The sequence below is a fragment of the Mesoplodon densirostris genome, chromosome 6 (genome assembly GCF_025265405.1).
Source record: "Mesoplodon densirostris isolate mMesDen1 chromosome 6, mMesDen1 primary haplotype, whole genome shotgun sequence".
NCBI lineage: Eukaryota > Metazoa > Chordata > Mammalia > Artiodactyla > Ziphiidae > Mesoplodon > Mesoplodon densirostris.
Window position 1 is genome coordinate 7,403,900 of NC_082666.1, and position 22,420 is coordinate 7,426,319.

The 22,420-nt window shown below is 51.7% G+C and overlaps 2 protein-coding genes across 8 annotated transcripts in view; one reads left to right on the plus strand and one right to left on the minus strand.

Moving 5' to 3' along the window:
- The first annotated feature begins 811 nt into the window (after positions 1-811).
- On the plus strand, positions 812-21,805 carry DYNC2I2 (dynein 2 intermediate chain 2). The gene is made up of 10 exons (XM_060100445.1): positions 812-854; positions 1,016-1,281; positions 12,763-13,011; positions 18,333-18,442; positions 18,937-19,094; positions 19,656-19,765; positions 20,173-20,340; positions 20,538-20,770; positions 21,103-21,260; positions 21,476-21,805. The coding sequence occupies exons 1-10, from the start codon at positions 812-814 to the stop codon at positions 21,712-21,714; spliced, it is 1,734 nt and encodes a 577-aa protein (XP_059956428.1). The 3' UTR covers positions 21,715-21,805.
- Positions 21,806-22,420, minus strand: part of SPTAN1 (spectrin alpha, non-erythrocytic 1) — a 61,767-nt gene continuing 61,152 nt past the window's right edge. For all 7 annotated transcript variants that reach the window (XM_060102321.1, XM_060102320.1, XM_060102324.1 and 4 more), the window contains one exon: positions 21,806-22,273. In XM_060102321.1, coding sequence (XP_059958304.1) covers positions 22,148-22,273 — 126 coding nt within the window. In that variant the 3' untranslated portion in view covers positions 21,806-22,147. The remainder of the gene's footprint in view (positions 22,274-22,420) is intronic.

Here is a 22,420-nt window from a genome sequence, read left to right on the forward strand (position 1 = left end):
CCTCACCAGGAGAATTTTGTTTGGTTCTACTTTCTTTCTAGGAAGAAATTTCTATTGCATTCCATTCTTTCCAGTATTGCTAATCTAATTCGTCCTCATGGCCTTGGCTGGAACAGGGTCCCAATGAGGACTCAGTCGTGGGTACAGAGGGGCCTCTGATTGGGCAGGTTTCCATCCCTCTGAGAGTTCAGGGATAGGAGGAAAGCGGCCCAGATGACCTGGCCAGAGTATTCTTGCCAAGAGGCTCAGAACAGGGCCTTGGGGCCAAGCAGCTTTCCGGGGAGTGTTGGGCAAATGTGATGCAGGCTTTATGGGTGATCTGGGGCAGTTATTTTTCAGACAATCAGCACCCTCAAGTGATATGTAACAGCTGATTCCTCATAGAGTTATTTTAAGGATTATTAAGATCAACATACAGAAAGCTCTGGGTTCTACCTGACACACGGTAGATACTCAGTAATTGGTAGTTGTTCGGGCCTTTAACTTCGGTTTAACAAGCATTTTTCTACATTCGACCTCATTTGGGCCTTCCAACTACTCAACCACACTGGATCCGCATATGGGTATTTAAAATCGCCATTCTATTGTGGCAGAAACTGAGGATCAGACGGCGAGCACTTGGCTTAGAGGTGGTCGCCAACTGGAGCTCTCAGCTGCTGCGCCAGCTCTGCACCCCGAGGCCCCACAACTCCAGCCCGCCGCGGCCACAGCCTTCCGCCCTCGCCTCCGCGCCTGGCGGCTCAGCGCCATCTTTGAACTTGGCACGAGCGCGTCGCTTCCGCACTTCCCTCCCCACCCAGAGTAGCCGCGCATGCCCCAAGCGGGCTCCCTCTGCGTTTGGAGAATCCAGACTGGTATTGCTTGTCGCACCGTAGGAAAATAATAATTTATCTCTTCTTCTTGGGTCTTTGTTGGGGGGGCGGGAAGAGGAGAAGGAGGAGGAGGAAAAGGAGGAGACGCGCTGACAAATTCAAAAATGGCGTCGATAGCCTCACCTTCCCAGCCTTCCGCTCAGGAGGAGCGGGGGCGAAGGTTGCGTCGGACTGCGCCGGCGCCGGGGGTGGGGGTGGGGGAGGGGGGGGCGGAGCCGTCTCCACGGCAACCCTCGTGCAGCCGGGGCAGCTCTGCCGCGCGGGAAGCGCGGGTGCTGAGGCGCTGGCTTCAGGCGGGGCTGCGAGCACCGAGCGGCCCGAGCGGCCCGGGCCGCTGCAGGACGAGACCCTGGGTGTGGCGTCCGTGCCCTCGCAGTGGAGGGGCGTCCAGGGCAACCGCGGGGAGACGGTGAGGGCGCGGGCCTGGCTCGGGGCGACGTGGGCGGGAGGGCGAGGGGCCTCGCGCGGCTGCCGGGCCAGGTTCTGAGGTAACACCGTTTTATTTTTATATTTTAACTCGCAGAAACTAACCCTTTGGGATACCCTCGTCTCAATTTCCCCAGTCTTTGAATAGCAACGAAAGAGTTTTTCTTTAAAACCTCTAAAAACCCCACGTTTTGAAGGATTTCGTGTGAACTGCGGTTTTTAGGCATTTCAAACTAACTTTCACTTAAAAAACACGACCAAACTGCATTTTCAGGTCGAGATACACCCGTTTTCTAGTACGTAGTTTAATCCAAAGCACACAGACGAGGTGGTCTGAGATGAGGGCAGGGCTGCAGGGGGCCAGGGCTTCTGAGGGGATCTGTGGGTAGACTTGGAGCCCCTGCTGCGTCGGTGGCGATTCCTCCGTCACCAGTGGGCGAGCTCCCTCCCGGAGCTTACACGGGGCGCTTGTCTGCATCGGACAGGAACTAAACAGTGTATGTAATAAATAAGTATACTGTGTGTTAGAGGTGAGCAGTGGACATGGACAGAAGAAAAAGGGCGAGGGATTAGAAAGCCTGAGTTGGGGAGTGAGAGGTGGGCTGCAGGGCGGGCCTCATGGAGAGAGTGATGTTTGAGCAAGGCCTTGGAGTGAGAGAGTTCGCCAAGTGGATACCTGAGGTAGAACCGTCCAGGGAGCGCAAACTGCAAGTGCAAAGGTCCTGGGGTTGGAGCCAGTCTGGTGGGTGTGAGGAGGCAGGTGGGGCTGGAGAGGAACGAGAGGGGGAGAATAGTTCCAGGTGAGGTCAGAGAGGGTAAGGAGAGGCAGGTCAAGTATAGGGCTTGCTCGTCATTGTAAGGATGTTGGCTTTTCCTCGGTGAAAATGAGCATTGCAAGGGGGCTGCATATTTCCCAGCAGAGGAAGCTCAGGCTTAGCTTGCCACACAGGTGTTAGAACCTGCAGAGGCCATGTCCTCACCAGCACCAATCCCAATGAGGTTTCTACGGTGTCGTACTCTTGAGGACAGGTTTCTTGCCTCAGGCCAGCAGTCTGCAGGTCTCAAGCCAGATTTCATCTGGCTTCAAAGCACTTCACACTTCACCATGCTGGATAGAAATGGTTCTAGTTAAAAGCAAAGGCAGCGGATAGTTTAGTTATATCTATCCATCTTTACTGAAGGTAAATGTGTAATTCACATTCACTGGCTTTGAAAAAATACTTGAAATAGCTTTTGTTTGCTGAAGATTCCGATTTAATTTTATTTTTATTTATTTTTTTGGCTGCGTTGGGTCTTTGTTGCTGCACGCGGGCTTTCTCTAATTGCGGCAAGCCAGCGCTACTGTTTGTTGCTGGTGTGCAGGCTTCTCATTGCAGGGGCTTCTCTTGTTGCAGAGCACGGGCTCTAGGTGCGCGGGCTTCGGTACTTGCAGCACGCAGGCTCTAGAGCTCAGGCTCACGAGTTGTGGCGCACGGGCTTAGTTGCTCCGCGGCATGTGGGACCTTCCCGAACCAGGGATCAAACCTGTGTTCCCTGCATTGGCAGGCGGATTCTTAACCACTGGGCCACTGGGGAAGTCCAAGATACAGATTTTAAAAGATTCCAGGTTGGGAGCCACTGACTCAGTCTAACTTTTTCCTTTTTTTTTTTTAAACAAAGAATGAGATGGAGGCTTGTTGATTTTCTTGTAGCTATAGTTTTAACCCGTAGGGCTCTAAGAGCTGATTCTAATACTTGAGGTGTAAAGGCTTTCATCTCAGGTGTTTCAGTTGAATCAGTCTCTCCTGTCTAATTAAGGACATTCTTTATTAAGTTGTAAGACTGTTACAGGGGTCAGAGGAAAGTGGTAAATTGCTTTTTCCAAATTAACTTGTTTCTCTTTATAAAAGTTTCTGTGTCCAAAATTTAGAAAAAAATCTGGATAAGCAAAGACTGGAAATAAAAACCACCCCACAGTCTCACTCCCCAGGCATTTGGTTTATACCTGCTCCTTTTTTGTTTTGTCTGTTTTCTCCCATTTTTGTTTTACAAAAATGGAATCACACTGTACGTAATATTTTGTAGACCCACTTTTTTCACTCAGTACACCCTGAACATCTTTGTGTTTAAAAATTTTTTTATAACTTCACTTTATTTAATCATTCCCTTTTGAAGGACTGTTTCCAGTTTTTCTCTTATTGACAAACCCTGTGATGAGTGTTTTAGCTAAATTTGTATGCAACTTCTTAATTTTTTTTTTTTGTAAGTTACTTTGGAAAAGCTGAAAATTGTTCTTTGCTTGGCCCACCTAGTGGTGCAATATTGGAATGTACTTTTACGTCCCAGTGATGAATTTTTTTTTTTTTAAGTATTAATGATCTTTGGCCTGATTTGACTTTTCTTGTCCTGTTTCGATTGGTTCACAGAGGGACAGGGTCTTGGACTTTGGGGCCAGTCTGTGGGTTTGAGTGCACAGACTCTTTGGGGGCTTGGCCTTGGGCCAGTCATGCGATGTCTTCTGCAAAATAGCTCTTGGTAGAATACTTCTATGGGATTAAATGAGATGCTCCTCAGAAAACAGTTTGAGATCCCAGTTCTGTTCAGGTGGGGGGGATCATGAGTGTCAGTGGTCCGTCAGCCAGTCAGCTGTTTGAGGTGAAGGGCTCCTGATCGCCTTGACCTTACTCATCTGCTTTCTCAAACTTGGCTGACCCTGGAATGCCCTGGAGAGTCTTGAAAAATATGAATGTCTGGTCCTTACCTCCAGTGATTCTGGTTTAATCGGTATGGTGTGACCTAGGAGTCTGGTTTTATAAAAGCTCCCCAGGTTATTCTAATGTGTGGCAAAACTTCAGAACCACTAATTTAATCCACCCTACTCTCCAGCAGAGTTACCTTTCTGACCCTATCAGAATGTAGGGTGCGTTTTTCCATTTTTTGTGGTGAGATACTTATAAAATTTACCATATATATATATATATATTTTTTTTTGCGATACGCGGGCCTCTCACTGTTGTGGCCTCTCCCGTTGCAGAGCACAGGCTCCGGATGCTCAGGCTCAGCGGCCATGGCTCATGGGCCCAGCCGTTCCGCGGCATGTGGGATCTTCCCGGACCAGGGCACGAACCCGTGTCCTCTGCATCGGCAGGCGGACTCTCAACCACTGAGCCACCAGGGAAGCCCAAATTTACCATATTAAAGTGTAAATTCAGTGATATTAAGTACATTCACAATGTGCAACCATCACTACCATCTAGTTCTAGAACTTTTTTTTTTTTTTTAGGTGTTGGGGGTAGGAGTTTATTAATTAATTTATTTATTTTTGGCTGTGCCGGGTCTTCGTTTCTATGCGAGGGCTTTCTCTAGTTGGGGCAAGCGGGGGCCACTCTTCATCGCCGTGCGCGGGCCTCTCACTGTCGCGGCCTCTCTTGTTGCGGAGCACAGGTCCAGGCGCGCAGGCTCAGTAGTTGTGGCTCACGGGCCCAGTTGCTCTGCGGCATGTGGGATCCTCCCAGACCAGGGCTCGAACCCGTGTCCCCTGCATTAACAGGCAGATTCTCAACCACTGCGCCACCAGGGAAGCCCCTAGAACTTTTTTATCAGCAGTTGCATTTTGGGCATTCCAGTCTGTCCCCTTTGGACTCTGAGCCCCCAGAGGGCAGGGTGTGGGTCTTGTGTGCTTTTGCATGTCCCAAAGGCCCCCAGGAAATACTGAATTGAATACTTTTCTTGTGTCCTGTCATCCATGGGCATGATTGTGATGCATTTCTCCCCTCCTGCTTTGAATTAAACTTAGTTGCCTACCTGTCTGCGCCTCCCTCTTCCTGCTTCCTCCCCTTGGTGGGTTCTGTAGCATATGGAACCCCCTGCTGGAGGGTGTTTGTTTTTAACCTGGGGTTTGGCCTTTTACAGGTTTTCAAGAATTAGATTTGTGGTTCTCAACCTTTTGGAGTTTGCTAATAGTTTTGATACTAGGTTTTTTTTTTTTTTCCAAGGCACATGCAAAGACAACACCAGAATAGCCTGCAATAGTTATAACTCAAAGGTAGTGTGGCATAACATGGTCTCCCAGCTTCTTTGCAAATGTTGATCATCACTGTCTTCATTGGTTGACTCTCAGCTCCAAGTCATCCTTTGAGTAACTGTTTGCTGCCCTGATATACTCAAGAGGCAAGTTCAAGTAAACAGGAGGTCAGGGACTTCCCTGGTGGTCCAGTGGTTAAGAATCCGCCTTCCAGTGCAGGGGATGCAGGTTCGATCCCTGGTCAGGGAACTAAGATCTTACATGCCGTGGGGCTACTGACCCTGTATGCCTCAACTAGAGAGCCCACGTGCTTTGGAGCCCACGCGCCACAGCTAGAAAGAAGCCCATGAGCCACGACGAGGAGCCCACACTGCAACTAAGACCCGACGGGGCCATAAATAAATAAATAAAATATTTTTAAAAAATCCCCCAAAAACCAACAACAAAAAGAACGGGAGGTCATACCTTAAAGTACCTTGATGTTGGTTCTGGGTTCAGTTACCCCCACACTCTTGGAAGTGTCACACCAGCGAGACAAGAGACAGTGTAATTGTCTATGTTGCATCACAAAATCTACTCAGCTCAACCTGGTTTTTTTTTTGGCTGTGCTGTGAGGCTTGCAGGATCTTAAGTTTCCTGACCAGGGATTGAACCCCGGCCCCAGCAGTGACAGTGCCAAGTCCTAACCACTGGACCTCCAGGGAATTCCCATCAACTTTATATCCAAGATCGTCCCATCATACAGCTGCTGCTAGTTAACATCAAAATGTATTTCACACCAGGGTCAAATTTTGTTGATATGCTGATAAAGAGCCACTGAATTAGGTCAGGAGTCATCTCAGCTCCCATCACACCTGAGCATCATCAGGTGTGTGTATAAGACTCAGAAAGGAAAGGACATGGAAGGTAGGGCTGGGAAGAGAACCTGAGGGGAAGGGAAATTCTGGGAGGGAGGGAGGGGGAGCAGCAGTGAGCCTGAATGGATGTGGCAGTGACAGTGCCGAGCCATGTTCACATTGGCAGCATTTCTCAGCGCCTGGGGAGGAGCCCTGTCTCACCCCATCCTACCCCAGGTGAAACCTGGGTCCCCGGAGAAGGGGAAGGGGGGCGATATGAGCACTGTCTGCACCTCGAGGGCAGAGATGAGGGCTCTGGGGCCTGGGGTGTGGCCACGGGAAGTATATAGCTGAGGGGCTAGGCCCATATCTGGGGTCTGAGTGCCCTCCCCATGACATCACCTGGGGGCATGTTAGCAGAGCAAATTCTAGGACCCCATCCTAGACCTACTGAACCAGAAACTGTACAGGGAGGAAGCAGCAGTTTGTCTATTAGGAGCCTCCCGGTGATTCTGGGGCCCTGCTCATCGACGACGCTAGTCTAGAATGGTCTCTGAGGTCCTCTTCTACTCTGGAGTCAGGTGTGCGGCTCAGGTGGGTTTTGGGGGTGAAATGATGGGCTGTGTGCTCCGTATTTGCTGGTGGTGGTTACTGCCGAGGGGAGTGGGGGGGCTCAGCCTTCAGCTGCACGGTGTCCCAGACCTCTGCCTGTTCTCTGTGTGTTTCTGTATTTCCTCATCCAACCCCCCTTTTAACAGATATTACAAAGGGGTGTGTCTCACAACTGATGTGTATATTTCATATGGTTTCCTCCTGAAGAGCTATTACTAAATAATTGGTATGTTTTGTTTATTTATTTATTACATTTATTTATTTAGATATATATTTTATTTTTGGCTGCGTTGGGTCTTCGTTGCTGCACACGAGCTTTCTCTAGTTGGGTGCACGGGCTTCTCATTGCGGTGGCTTCTCTTGTTGCAGAGCACGGGCTCTAGGCACGCGGGCTTCGGTAGTTGTGGCTCGAGGGTTCTAGAGCACAGGCTCAGTAGTTGTGGTGCACGGGTTTAGTTGCTGTGCAGCATGTGGAATCTTCCCGGACCAGGGCTTAAACCTATGTCCCCTGCATTGGCAGGGGGATTCTTAACCACTGCGCCACCAGGGAAGTCCCAGTTGGTATGTTTTATAATCATTAGTCAAGGAGATCTAGAAGGTATATTTTTAATAAGAAAGTGTGTTCTACTTACAACCTTGAAGTTTGTCCACTGCATGTTGACACTGTGTGAATGGGTTTCTTTTTTTTTTAATTTAATTTTATTTATGTATTTATTTTTAAATTTTTGGCTGTGTTGGGTCTTCGTTGCTGCACATGGGCTTTCTCGAGTTGGCGGGGAGTGGGGGCTACTCTTCCTTGCGGTGCGCAGGCTTCTCATTGCGGTGGCTTCTCTTGTTGTGGAACATGGGCTCTAGGCGCGTGGGCCTCAGTAGTTGTGGCACGTGGGCTCAGTAGTTGTGGCTTGCAGGCTCTAGAGCGCAGGCTCAGTAGTTGTGGCGCATGGGCTTAGTTGCTCTGCGGCATGTGGGATCTTCCTGGACCAGGGTTCGAACCCCTGTCCCCTGCATTGGCAGGAGGATTCTTAACCACTGTGCCACCAGGGAAGCCCCTGGCTGGACAGTTTCTGAATGATGAATCATGCGTAGGCACTGTTGACATGGGATTCCTTTAACCTTTGGGGCTGAAGGTGGGGAAGAGTCCAGTTCCCTCACAGAACACCCCTCTGGGCCACTGTTGCCACCTGTTGCTGGAGAGTGGCTGGTCGCCTGGCCCATGAGGGCCATTTCCTCAGTCATGAGAAGTGTTCCTGAAATTGATCGACCAGTCCTTGAGGCCAGCAGCGGCATCTTATTTCCGAAGTGGGGCTTTGTGGGGTGGTGGTCTGGGAGACGGAGCCCTCCTAGGTATGGGTTAGGGCTCTGGCAGCAAGTAACAGAAACCAGCCAACCAGCTCCCGTTGGACGCTTTTCTTTAGGATGCGTAGGTGTCTCCTGGGCTTGGCATGGAGATGCAGCTGGTCTGGAGAAAGGGGCAGGAATCAGAAGCTAGGCGGCTTGGGACCCTCCCTCCACCTCTCAGCTCTCCTGTTGCCACACACCCCGTGAGGCCTATCTCTGCGCGTCTCCTGTCTGCACTGTGGCGCTGGCTGATTGTTGGCACTGTGTTTCATTTCCACGCGTGTGCCGTTTATCTTGTTGAGTCTTTGTCTCAGGTGTGAATTTCCCTGAGAGAACCCAGTTGGCCTGGCCTGGTTAGTCTCTGCTTCTCGTCCAGTCAGTAGCTACAGGCCTGGTGTTTGGGCCCAGCCTGCATCATGGGTAGGAAGTTTTTGGGAAAACTGGCCCCTATGGGGAGGACAGATTCTCTAGAAGGTATTTCCTCACCATTCTGGGCCTCGGTTTCCTTCGTCAGCAAGATGCAGGAGCCCTGACATTCTGGGTGTCTGTAGGCTCTCTTGGGACCGGAGGGCAGGACTGCCACCTGGACTCTGCTCCCTGAGTCCCACCGGCTTCCTTCTCCGCTGAAGGCTGCACAGAGTTTGAGGATCTTGGTTTGGGAATGGTTCTCCTGTTTCTTGGCCACATGTCCCAGTGTGATCAAAGTCTGGCTGGGTCCCACCTGTTTTCCCCTGCGGTGCCTCTGAGGTGCAGAAGGCATGCGGCAGGCCCAGCATCCACAATGGTCACCTGCCCAGGGAGCAAGGATCCTGCTCACCCCGAATTCTTCCTCTCACCTCTTAGAGGGCTTATTATAGGAGCCACGCCCTGGCGACAGCCCCATGCTGCCTGGCATGGAAGAAGGCACCACCCTGTATGTGGCGGCCGTGGGCAAGCCCTTGCCCCGGGAGCCTCCGGGCCTCATCCCTAGATGGGTCAGGGTCGGGTGAGTTATGTGTATCTCGAACCATGGGAACTGACTTAGGTGTCCCAGAGTGAAGAGAGAATAATAGTGGCTTCTTACCAGTTAACAGAAAAAAATTAATGGGTGCAGTGTCATTGGTTTTAAGTTTTTTAGTTAAGTTTTAGTTAAATTTCCCTCCATAAATTTTCCTTAGTGTTTTGGCATCTGTTATTTGCCTGAATAAGCAAACAGCAAAGGAACACTAATAGCAATACCTGAAAAGTTAAGAGCTTGTTGTCTCTTTGGACATTTTTGCTTGTGGTTGTGACTTTACATTAATTTTTACATTAAGACATTCATGTAACATTCTCTTAGAAACATTGTTTTGAGTTCATCTGATGTGATTAGTGGCCAGGATTTTAGACTGAGAGAAAACACCTTGACTGAGAGATAATTCATTGTTGTGTGTCAGAATGCCTGGGTTCAAGCTCTGTTGTGATTGCCTCTTTGCTGTGTGACCTTGGGTGAGTTACTTAACTTCTCTGTGTCTCAGTGCTAACCTTAGAAACGCAAAAAATAGGACTTACTTTATAGGGTGGTCATGAGCATGAATAAGATGATACAGGTAGGGGCTTCCCTGGTGGTGCAGTGGTTAAGAATCTGCCTGCCAATGCAGGGGAAACAGGTTCGACCCCTGGTCTGGGAAGATCCCACATGCCGCAGAGCAACTAAGCCTGTGCGCCACAACTACTGAGCCTGCGCTCTAGAGCCCACGAGCCACAACTACTGAGCCCACATGCCGCAACTACTGAAGCCCGTGCTCCTAGAACCCATGCTCGGCAACAAGAGAAGCCACTGCAGTGAGAAGCCCGCACACTACAATGAAGAGTAGACCCTGCTCGCCACAACTAGAGAAAGCCCACGGGCAGCAAGGAAGACCCAACACAGCCAAAAAAAAAAAGATGATACAGGTAAAGCTATGGGGACAGTGCCTCAATTAGCACTTAATAACTGGTACTGTTACAATCTTTGAGGCTTCCGGGGAGTTTGAGATTCACGCACAGTCTTTTAATATTTTGGCTCGGCATGTTTACTTTCTTTTTTTCTTTTTTTTAAAAAATTATTTATTTATTTATTTGATTGTGCTGGCTCCTTAATTGTGGTGCCTGGGCTCCTTAGTTGTGGCATGCAAACTCTTGGTTGTGACATGAATGTGGGATCTAGTTCCCTGACCAGGGATCAAACCTGGGCCCCATGCATTGGGAGCTCGGAATCTTTTTTTTTTTTTTTTTTTGCGGTACGCGGGCCTCTCATTGTTGTGGCCTCTCCCGTTGTGGAGCACAGGCTCCGGACGCGCAGGCTCAGTGGCCATGGCTCACGGGCCCAGCCGCTCCGTGGCATGTGGGATCTTCCCGGACCGGGGCACGAACCCGTGTCCCCTGCATCGGCAGGCGGACTCTCAACCAGTGCGCCACCAGGGAAGCCCAGGAGCTTGGAGTCTTAACCACTGTGCCACCAGGGAAATCCCATCGGCGTGTTTACTTTCTGATTCCTGTGCCCATCCATTGATTGATCAGTGTTCATGCTCCCTCAGTGGACTCCTCGTCTTGTGGCTTCAAGTCACATCTGTGATTGGATGCTTTCTGGAGCCTCATGCCTTGTGACCAGTCTCAGAAATCCTCGACGCCTCCATGGGGATGTCTGAGAGGCATCTGTCTAAAGGGGGTCTAACAGAAAGCCTTCTGTGTTCTCTTCTCCTGGAATTTGCCCTCACTTTCAGTTCAGGGACACCCCATCCACTGGTTCTCATCATGGTCCTGTGGCTTATACTGCAAAGTAATCCCTAGGCCTTTGTCCTGGCTCACAGACTTTCTGTTGCCTGGACCTTGCCCTTGGGCTGCCCTCCCTCACCCTCTGCTCCCAGTTACGCTGCCTGCCGTCCAGCCTCTAAGCATGGGGCCTTTTCTTCATACGGTTTTGTTCTGTTCTCCCCCCAACCCCTTCCTGGAACCCTTTTTCCTGCAGCTTTCCCCTTGTCCTTCACACCTTAGCTCAAATGCCATCTCCCCAGAGGCTCCCTCGCCATCCCATCCCACTTGCCTCCCCAGCTGTTCCGTTCTCTCCCACACCTCTGCGTCCACCTAGCGCCACTTGTGTTCCATTATGTTTTTCTTGTGTGTTTATTTGTCTGTCCCCAACCTCTGTGTAAGCTCCTCGGGCACAGGAATCTTGCACGTTTGTTTACTGCTATATCCATAATAGCCTGACAGCACCTGGCAAGTAGATGTTGAATAGAGAAATAAAATGTGTGTGTGTATAGTATGAATGAACTTGTACTATCTGTCAAATACCATGCAAAGTGCTGGGGATGTAAAGCTAGACAGGGTTCTTTCTTTTTTTTCTTTTTAAAATTAATTAATTAATTAATTGATTTTTGGCTGTGCAGGGTCTTCGTTGCTGCGTGCGGGCTTTCTCTAGTTGTGGTGAGCAGGGACTACTCTTCGTTGTGGTGCACGGGCTTCTCATTGTGGTGGCTTCTCTTGTTGCAGAGCACGGGCTCTAGGCACGTGGACTTAAGTAGTTGCAGCAGGCGGGCTCAGTAGTTGTGGCTCACGGGCTCTAGAGCACAGGCTCAGTAGTTGTGGCACATGGGCTTAGTTGCTCCGCGGCATGTGGGATCTTCCCAGACCAGGGCTTGAACCCGTGTCCACTGCATTGGCAGGTGGGTTCTTAACCCCTGCTCCACCAGGGAAGTTCTTATGCTGGAGGAGCTCAGAGTTTAATGGGAGATGGACAAGCAAAGAGAGAATTAAGTTGAATGTGAAGAGGAGCATGGTGACAAGTGCTGAGTTCTCCACGTTCTAACAAGAGCTACGCCTGTGTGCGGCCAGCCCCCTTCCTTCAGGCTTACTAACACTGTCCTGATGCCCAAGTCTGAGCAGAGAGCACAGGGGTCCAGGCCTCGTCACTGTCCTGTAGGTGCAGGTGCCTGGTAAATGGCCACATGAGCAGAGCCTCTTGTGGGTGACAGTCATCTCAGTGGTATCAGGGCCCTCACTTGGTAAAGAGTGGTCATGTCCTCAAGAAAGGGAGGCTGCATCTCCTTCCCTGATCTGATGTCTGTCCTTCTGCCCAGATAAACAGGGGACAAGGAACAGGAGACAGGTGGCAGGGTGGAGAGGAGTGGCAGCTGGGGAGTAGTCTGCCTTCTCCCAGCTAGCTCATCACAGACACATGTGTCCTTTGATCACGGTGGCACCTTGGAAGGTACGCTACTGGAGAGGGCTGGCTGCCAAGTTGGGGGAGAAGAGGGGTGTTCTGTTGGTGGCCAGGTCTGAGGTTCTTCAGCGCTGGCTAAGACAGCCACTGCTGGCTCTAAGATGACCTGGTTCTTCTTAATATCCGTATTTTCAAAAAGGGCCCTCCCTTGACCCCTCCAAAGAGTGTCACCGAAAGTCCTGGGTCAGGCCCTCACTGGGTCACCCCAAACCAATCACTGTGGCTGGGGGAGGGACCGAGTGCTCCGACTGGCTAGCTGGAGGTCAAGTATCCCTCTCAGTGGGTTGTCTTCACCCATGCCACAAAGAAAGATGGGCTAGTTACTAGAGGAAGGGGACAGACAGAATGAACTGCGGCCCGTTGTTATTTATCCTTGGGGGAGGATGAGTGCCCTGGGCAGGTGATGCTGGGAGTATGTCTGGCTGGTGACTGTGTTTCGATCTCCTTCTCCAGAAAAGTTGCCAGACGGCCAGCATTGCCACTGCTGAAGCGTCCGCCCAGACCCGGAAGCATGCAGATGCTGAGGTGCAGACCGAGGCCCCTGAGCCAGTCAGCCTGCAGTCTGTGCCCCAGTATGATGGCCCCCGGCTTGTGGCCTTTCTCCGGAGAGTGGAGGCCATGGTTACCCGAGAGCTGAACAAGAATTGGCAGAGCCACGCGTTTGACGGCTTCGAGGTGAACTGGTCCGAGCAGCAGCAGACGGTAGGGATGGGCTGGTGTGGGCCTGGGATGCCTCAGGTTGAGGCTCTACCCCATTTTTACGTCCTTCTTTTGTGCCATGCAAATAATAGTAACACCAGCAGTAATAATAACAGCATTCACCGAGCTCTTACTTTTTGCCAGGTACTAAGCTAAGAAGTCACTGGGCCTTCCCTGCTGCCCTTGAAGTAGGTGCCCTTGTTATCTCCATTTCACCGCTGGTAAGCGGTAGAGGCAGGATTTGAGCCTGAACAGTGTGACTCTGGATCTTATTTTCTTAACCACTCAGCTGTGTTTCCCCAGGCACTCTCTGTGCCAACTCATCTGTCCCTCAGGACAGCTGTATGAGGTAGTGCTATCCTGATCTCCATTTTATATTTATTTTTATTTTTTATTTTTTATGGGCCGCGCTGAACAGTTTGTGGGATCTTAGTTCCCCGACCAGGGATCAGACCCGGGCCCCTGGCAGAATCGTAACCACTGGACTGCCAGGGAATTCCCATGATCTCCATTTTATAGATGAGAGTCAGAGGGGCTAAGGGACTTGTCCACAGTCATACAGCTGTAAGTGGCTGAGCTGGAGTTTGAGTCCTGGTCTGTCTGGTCTCACTTCCATGCTCTAGTGACTTCAGCATCGCCAAGTCTTTCTGGTCTCGGGGCACAGCTCAGAGCTGTCACCCTGTCAACTCAAATGTCCAGTTGGGTACACAGCCTCTGCTTTGAGATCAGGTAACCTCTGAATGAAGGAGGGCCCCTTGGTGGCTTTTGCTCCACCCTGGTGTTGCCTGTGGACAGGCTGCTGAGCAAGCAGTAAAAACTTTTCTTATACAACGTTTTCTTCCTTTAGAAATGGAGATAATTCTGTATTCAGAGGTCATAAGCCCTCCTCTCCTCCCCTCCTCTTCTTCTATCTTCCTTCTATCTATTTCCAGATACATAGCTGCCCTGTTCCCACCAAATCGTTGATAGGTATGGGAAAGTCTGTTTATTTGAGAGAAATCCTCAAAATCCCTCTGAAAAATAGTTGCCAAGTCCACACCAAAGTGTGGAGTCATTGTATCTTTTTAAGCAGAGCACAAGAAGAAGGTAATGAATGTTAAAAGCTCAGCTCAGCCTGCCCCCTTTTACAGTTGCATTTAGAGAGGTTAAGCTTTTGTACTTAACTGTTGAGGCTTTTCCACCCTTCTTCTGTGCATTAGTTTGGTCCACCTGTGTATTACTTTCTCCCCCTTTAAAGACTATTCTTTTCTGATTACAAAAGCAATACATGTTCATTATAATAAATTGAGTCGTCGCAGAAATACAGAACATGTAATACGTAGACAGTGAGTGGGAGCACTGGTTCAGAGGCCTTTCCCATGCTACACTGACACATAGCATTAGTGCTACTACGGTTGTCATTAAGAGCATTTTAAACAAAAATGGAAAGCACCGTACATTTTGTTTGTGACCTTTCTCACTCACCAGAGCTTTCCACGTCAGTTCCTGTAGAGGGGCCCCAGTCCCCCTATAACCTGCATCACGTCCCACTGCACAGACACACCAGCCTTTCTTGAGTCCCCTGTTGTTGGACATCCCAGCAGCAGCTTCACTTCTAGACACGTATCCTCCGGAAACACGTGAATGGGAGGGGGGTTGGGCAGCACCCTCTGGGTGGCCATGTGGCGTGCGGTCCCCTCATGGCCCTGAAGTTTCTTGCCTTTCTGAATGTTGGGCAGAGGAGTAGTGCTTTCAGATTTTGCTGTTATATGACAGAACTGAAGCGAATCTCTCTCTCACTGTTTTTCTTTTGCATCAATATTTTGATTAGTTCTTCCTGGTGGAATTACTGTTTTGGCTGACATGTCTGGTGGTTCTGTCTCTACTCCCGCTGTGTAGGTGTTGGCCTTGACATTTCACTGCCGTCCTTGGCTCTAGTAGCCCCGGAAAGCCTGAGATGCCACTCTTTTTTTCTTTTCTTTTATTTATTTATCATTTTTGGCTGCGTTGGGTCTTTGTGGCTGCATTGGGTCTTTGTTGCCGCGCGCGGGCTTTCTCTAGTTGCGGTGAGCGGGGGCTACTCTTCGTTGCGGTGCGTGGGCTTCTCATTGCAGTGGCTTCTCTTGTTGCGGAGCACGGGCTCTAGGTGCGTGGGCTTCAGTAGTTGTGGCTAGTGGGCTCTAGAGCTCAGGCTCAGTAATTGTGGCGCACGGGCTTAGTTGCTCCCCAGCCGTGTGGGATCTTCCCAGACCAGGGCTTGAACCTGTGTCCCCTGCATTGGCAGGCGGATTCTTAACCACTGCGCCACCAGGGAAGCCCTGAGATGCCACTCTTAATGAAGGTCTGTAACTTCACAATTCTAAAATCAGTGACAACATGGCTGAACACTTCAGAATTAGAGATGAGGAAGAGGTGACCCAGGGCGCCCCCTGAAACCTTTGACCTCTTTGCTGTGTCGTGTCCTGCCTCTTGTTTCCATGTGGGTGTGGCTGACTGCTGTGAGGCACTGTGACCAATCTTGGGGTCTTCTCTCTTCAGAAGCAAAACCCATTCTGTGTTGTCAGGTTGCTACAGATGTCATCCATCTGTCTATCTCTCTCTCTATATATATATCCATTTATTTATTTATTCATTCATTCATTCATTCGTTCATTCATTCGGTATGCGGGCCTCCCACTGTTGTGGCCTCTCCCGTTGCAGAGCACAGGCTCCAGATGCACAGGCTCAGCGGCCATGGCTCATGGGCCCAGCCGCTCCGCGGCATGTGGGATCTTTCCGGACCAGGGCATGAACCCGTGTCCCCTGCATTGGCAGGCGGACTCTCAACCACTGCGCCACCAGGGAAGCCCCATTTATTTATTTTTAATATTTATTTATTTGGCTGCACCGGCTCTTAGTTGTGGCACGCGGGATCTTCGTTGCCATGTGCAGGATCTTTAGTTGTGGCATGTGAACTCTTACTTGAGGCATGTGGGATCTTAGTTCCCTGACCAGGGATCGAATCCCAGCCCCCAGCAGTGGAAACGTGGAGTCCTAACCACTGGACCTCCAGGGAATTCCCTATTACCATTTTTTAAATTGAAGTATAGTTAATTTACAATGTTGTGTTAGCTTCAGGTGTACAGCAAAGTGATTCAGTTATATATATATATATATATATATATATATATATATATATATATTCTTTTTCAGATTCTTTTCCATTATAGACTTTTGTTCCTTTATAACTGCTACATGATGTTTCACCATAAACTTTTTTTTCTGGAGTCAGGTTTGTTGAGGTATATTTTCCATACAAGTAAACTCATCCTGTGTGCTGTGTTGAATCTTGGCAAACACATACCCATCAGTGAAGGTATAGAACAGCCCACCTATCTTTTTTTTTTTTTTGGCTGCGTCAGGTCTTCGTTGCTGCCTGCGGGCTTTCTCTACTTGCGGCGAGTGGGGGCTACTCTTTGTTGCAGTGTGTGGGCTTCTCATTGCGGTGGCTTCTCATTGCAGAGCACGGGCTCTAGGCATGCGAGCTTTAGTAGCTGCAGCACTCGGGCTCAGTAGTTGCGGCATGTGGGCCCTAGAGTGCACGGGCTTCAGTAGTTGTGGCATGTGGGCTCAGTGGTTGTGGTACACGGGCTTCAGTAGTTGTGGCTCGCAGGCTCTGGAGTGCAGGCTCAGTAGTTGTGGTGCATGGGCTTATTTGCTTCGTGGCATGTGGGATCCTTCTGGACCAGGGATCGAACCCATGTCCCCTGCATTGGCAGGAGGATTCTTAACTACTGCGCCACCAGGGAAGTCCCGAGAACGGCCCATCTTTCCATCCCTCTGCGTTCTCATCTTTAGATTTTAAATTGTACTGATCATTGCAATTATAAATGGTGTTATGATACATTATGTATATGGTTTATTTTTAATATAAACTTTTATTAAATTTATAAAACATGCATAAACACATGCACAGATTACAAGTGTTCAAGTCCATACTTTTCACACAGTGAAAACATTTGTAGAACCAGGACCGAGATCAAGAAATGGAATGTCACCAGACCCCCAAAGTTTTTCTCATGCCCTCTCTACCTCCTGGCCCCACTGTATGGCTTTGTTTTAAAATAACAGATTTATTGAGATATAATGTACATCCCATATCATTCTCCATTTGAAGTGTACAGTTCAGTGAGTTTTAGTATATTTCCAGAGGTATGTAACCATTGCCACAGTCAGTTTTAGAACATTTTCATCACCTCCCCAAAACAGAAACTCCATATCCATTAGCAGTCAGTCCCCATTTCCCCCGCACCTCCTGGCAACTGCTCCACTTTCTGTCTCTAGATTTGTCTCTTCTGGACATTTCATATAAATGGAATCATATAACAAGTGGTGTTTGTGATTGGCTGCTTCTGCTTAGCAGAGTGTTATCAAGGGTCCTTGTGTTGTAGCGTCTATCAGTGCATCATTCCTTTTATGGCTGAATCACACTCTGTTGTAGGGATATACCACACTCTGCTATTATGGATCAAGCTGTGAGCATTTGTGTACAGGTGTGTGTTTCCAGTTCTCTTGTGTATATACTTAGGAGTAGAATTGCTGGTCCATATGGTATCTCTAACATCTGAGGAGTTGCTAGACTGTTTTCCACAGCGGCTGCACTGTTCTGCATTATCACTAGCAGTGCACAGTGCAGGTTCTTGCACTGTTCTGCATTCTCACTAGCAGTGCACAGTGCAGCTTCTTACAGATTTTGGATTCTTTCCATTGGATAGTTTATTTATATGGGGTTATGAGGTCAAGAAGTGTGAAACTATTCACAGGAGTTTTGGTCTATGGTGCAAATACTTCCTGGAAAGTGTATCTGTGGTGCAAAATCCCTCGCCGTGGCCAGCATCGCCAGCCTTCTCATTAGCTGCTGCTGGCCACCTATAGGCTGAGAAACAAGGTGCCAGAGTTTAAAAAAAAATGTGTGTGTGTGTGTGTTTAAATACACATAACATAAAATTTACCATTTTAACCATTTTTAACTGTACAATCCTGTGGCATTGAGTATATTCACATTGTTGTGCAACCATCACCACCGTCCAGCTTCAGAAGCCAAAGCTTTTGAAACAGATGTGAGTACAGGGTCCAGCTCTGATCTGGAGCCTGGCGTCTGTCTCAGTTTCCAAGGCCCTTCCTTCTGGGTTTCTGGAAGCATCCTGTTAGGGGAGATGTTGGGATGAAGGCTCCACACTTTCCCTTAGGGCTGGACGGTGGACTTGAATCACTTCTAGGGATTGGGAGGCCCAAGGCTGTGTGCTTTTTGTTACACTGCTGGGCGGCTTTGGGGCTCAGGGTTGGGGATGATTTGTCTCTTGCAGGTGACCTGCCTCCACACCCTGGGCTACCCACCAGCCCAAGAACAGGGTCTGCATGTGACTGGTGTCTCCTGGAGCACCACTGGCTCTGTGGTGGCCTGTGCCTATGGCCGGTGAGTGGCAGCAGAGCTGGGTGTGGGGCAGTGGAGGGTCCTCAGACCCTCGTCTGAGCCTCTGTCCCCCTGTCTGTGCAGTAAGGGGTTGGCCCAGAGCTTGGCCATTCTGGGAGTCTTCCTTCTCAAGGCTGCCTGGGCATCAGGTCGGCAGGAAAAGGGCAGGGAAGGGACTCCAAGTGCCCACCTGCCAGCACTGGGCAGTGAGCCCCTGGCCTGCCTCACCTGCTCCAAGAGCTGCCTCCTGATATGCCCAGGTTCGCCCACCTGGAGATCCTTTTCCAGAGAAACTCATGCCCTCACGGTGCCTCAGAGGAGCCTCTGCCGCTTCGATACCCAGCACAGTGTCTGTGTGTGATGGGGCTACAGAGGCTCACCTGTTCGGGGGAGTAGGGGGTGAAGGTGGGTCAGGTGATAGGAGCACGGTGGGGGCAGGGTGGGTTGGGATGAAGCCCAGGCCGAGGGGCAGAGCTAGCTGAGGCTCGTCCGTGCAGGCTGGATGATGGGGACTGGAGCACGCTGAAGTCCTTCGTGTGCGCCTGGAATCTGGACCGGCGAGGCCTGAACCCGCAGCAGCCGTCGGTGGTGGTGGAGGTGCCCAGCGCCGTCATGTGCCTAGCCTTCCACCCCACGCAGCCATCCCACATTGCAGGTGAGCCGACCAGCCTAAGTTGCCTCTGCTTCCCACCCTGCAGAGGGTGGCCAAAGCCCTCCCTTGGGCCCTCAGCCCCTGGTCATGGCCAGGGCAGGTCTGTGGGGGAAGCAGAGACCACAGGTGGTCCTGACCCCTGGGCTCAGGTGAGGATGCTGGGGGTGCCCGTGCTAGGTGCAGAGCTTGGAGGCGGCGGCAGGTCCTTAGCTGAGTCTTGAGGGGGTGTGGGCCGTGCAGAGGTGCGGCCTGGTCGGGACAAGAGGCAGGACGAAGCTGGCACCCTTGGGGAGTTGACAGAGGTGACGAGCTGTGCACGTTGGGGAAAGGGGGCAGGTGAAGCTGGAGGGAATGGAGGGTGCTGGGTGGGGGATGGTAGCCTGGCAGTGGGAGAAGCTTCCTGGGGTGGGGTACAGCAGGCTGGAGTGTGAGGCCCGGGGACCAGGACGTTTCTTCCTCAGGACTGTTTTCGAGAAAGTGGCCCCACGTCCTGGCTCAGTGGGTGGGAAGGAAGCTGGGCTGCTGCGTGGGTCGGCTCCTGCCCAGGCCCTCTTGGTCCCACAGGGGGGCTGTACAATGGCGAGGTGCTGGTGTGGGACATGAGCCATCCGGAGGACCCACTCCTCTGGCGCACGGGCCTGACGGACGATGCGCACACGGACCCCGTGTACCAGGTCAGAGCAGCGGCCTGCCTGGCGGGTGGGGAAGCACGTCCTCCCGGCCTGCGCCTTGATGTCGCGGGCCTGCTCCACGACGCGGGGCAGGAGAGGGGGCGCCTGCTCGCCACAGCCAAGGAAGAAGGTCACCAGGGAGCTGGCAGTTGGAACAGCTGCCTCTGGCATTCTCGGAGCTCCCGGGCCATGAGTCACACCCGCCCCTTCCATCAGAGCCGCAGTCCCCACTGTCCTGGTTTTCTGCTGGAACTGGGGGGACCTTGGAACCCTCTGGTGGGTGAGGTGGCTCCCAGGCCTCCCCGCAGAAGTCTCCCTGGAAGAGAGGGGGAGGGGGGAGGGACACCTGGTTTTGCTGGGAGGTGGGGCAGGTGTCCTTTCTCAGCTCGGCCCTGCACACTGTTGTCCAGGTGGTTTGGCTCCCGGGTCCCCAGCACGGCCGCCGCTTCCAGGTGCTGAGCGTGGCCACTGATGGGAAGGTGCTGCTCTGGCTGGCGGTCGGGGCTGGCAGGCTGCAGCTCAGCAAGGGCTTCGCCCTGGCCATGCAGCAGCTCCCCAGGAGCACCAAGCTGAAGAAGGTACGCAGGGGCGAGGCTGCTGCCCTGGAAATGGGCCCCCGAGGCAGCCCCAGGCTGTGGGACCCCTGAGCCAGTGAGCGTGGGGGCAGGCAGGCGGGAGCCACTGAGGGCTACGGCGTCCACGCACGTGCCTGGGCTCCTTGGGGGCACCGTGAGCGGATTCCCTCAGCTCTGCCCTGCTGTTCTTTTCTCCACAGCCTCCCCGGGGGGAGACCGAGGTGGGTGCCACAGCAGTGGCTTTCTCCAGCTTTGACCCAAGCCTTTTTGTGCTGGGCACGGAAGGCGGCTTCCCGCTCAAGTGCTCCCTGGCAGCGGAGGAGCCTGCCCTCACACGGATGCCCAGCTCTGTGCCCCTGCGGGCCCCGGCACAGTTCACCTTCTCTCCCCACGGCGGCCCTGTTTACTCTGTGAGCTGCTCCCCTTTCCACAGGTAGGGAGGGCCGGAGCCTCCTCCATCAGCCACGGGGCCTCTGGCACAGGGAGGGTGAGGGAGTCCCACCAGGCCACACATAGCACTGCTTAAAGGACCTGCGGTCTGCCCTGGGCCTAGGTCTTCCCCGTTTGAGCCCCAGTATCCGAAGCTCCTGGGGTTGGCGCCAGGGAGTCGGCCCCTTACTTTCGAGGAGGACCCCGGGTTTGGGGGCCTCGGGAGGCCTCTCATGAGCCTGACAGCCCATGAGGAGTCTGGCAGGAAGCCCCCAGCTGCACCTGAATCCCCAGCACTCATCCCCTGCCTGGCTGTCTGCCCTGCATCCTGTCTAGGAATCTCTTCCTGAGTGCAGGGACCGACGGCCACGTCCATCTGTACTCCATGCTGCAGGCCCAGCCCCTGACCTCCCTGCAGCTGTCCCACAAGTACCTGTTCGCTGTGCGCTGGTCCCCAGTGCGCCCTTTGGTGTTTGCGGCTGCTTCTGGGGAAGGTAGGAAATGGACACCAAGCTCAGATGCGTTGAAGTTGACATGAGCCCAGCCTGTACCTGGAACTCTGGGTTGGGGAGACTGTATGTGGGGTGAGGATGACTTTCCTTGTATGGGGTGGAGAGCTGAACTGAGTAACAGACTGATCTTGTGCACAGGAGACTGTGAAGAGGCTGCTGCTCTGGGCCTCTCTTACCCCACGAATCTCTCCTTGAAGGTGATGTGCAGCTGTTTGATCTCCGGAAAAGCTCCCAGAAACCCACAGTTTCGATGAAGCAAACCCAGGATGAAAGCCCGGTCTACTGTCTTGAGTTCAATCGTCAGCAGACTCAGCTTCTGGCTGCTGGCGATGCCAAGGGCATGGTAAAGGTGTGGCAGCTAAGCAGCGAGTTCACTGAACAAGGACCCCGGGAAACAGAGGACTTGGACCAACTGGCAGCAGAGGTGGCCACCTGAGGTGGGGGAGTCCCAAGCACAGAGGCAGGTGGGGTGAGGCTACATCTGTGCTGTACGTTTCTGATGGAAGCTGAATGAAGACACGACAGGCTTTGGGGGGAGTCATTTATTTGTCTTTTACGTGGAAACAGAAAATTGGGAGGGAGAACAAAAGAGGAACTAGCCAGCGGCTTAGATATTTCTGCAGTCGGAATGGGGCAGCTGGCTTCAAGACAGGAAGGGGTCCCCACAGCAACATGGCACTGGCGACTGGACCAGGAGCAGTTTACTGAAGCATCGTTTTCTACTAAGTCTTACCCCAAGCTAAGCAGGTTAAGGTTACAATGGAAAGCAACACTGGAGTATTTTTCTTAAGAGCACAGAGATGAGTTGACATGCAGCACGGCGATGGCAGGGCAAGCAGCGTGGGCCAGGCTAACCTACGAGCAGAGGCTCAGTTCACGAAGAGCGAGCGGGTAAATTCAACGTAGTCAAAAGCAGTGGGGAGTTCGCGGCCCTTGCCGTCCACGTAGGGCTTCATGTGGGAGACGCAGTAGTCGGCTTGTTCCCGAGTCAGGTTCTGGAGAGCAAGGGGGCACCTGTCAGCCAAGCCCCCACCAGCCGTGCCCACTGAGGCTGGGGGACGAGGCTGACTTCAAGAACGTTCATGCCCAAGCTTCAGGACCTCTGCTGCTACGGCCTTTAGCCTGGGCTGAGTTTCATTTGA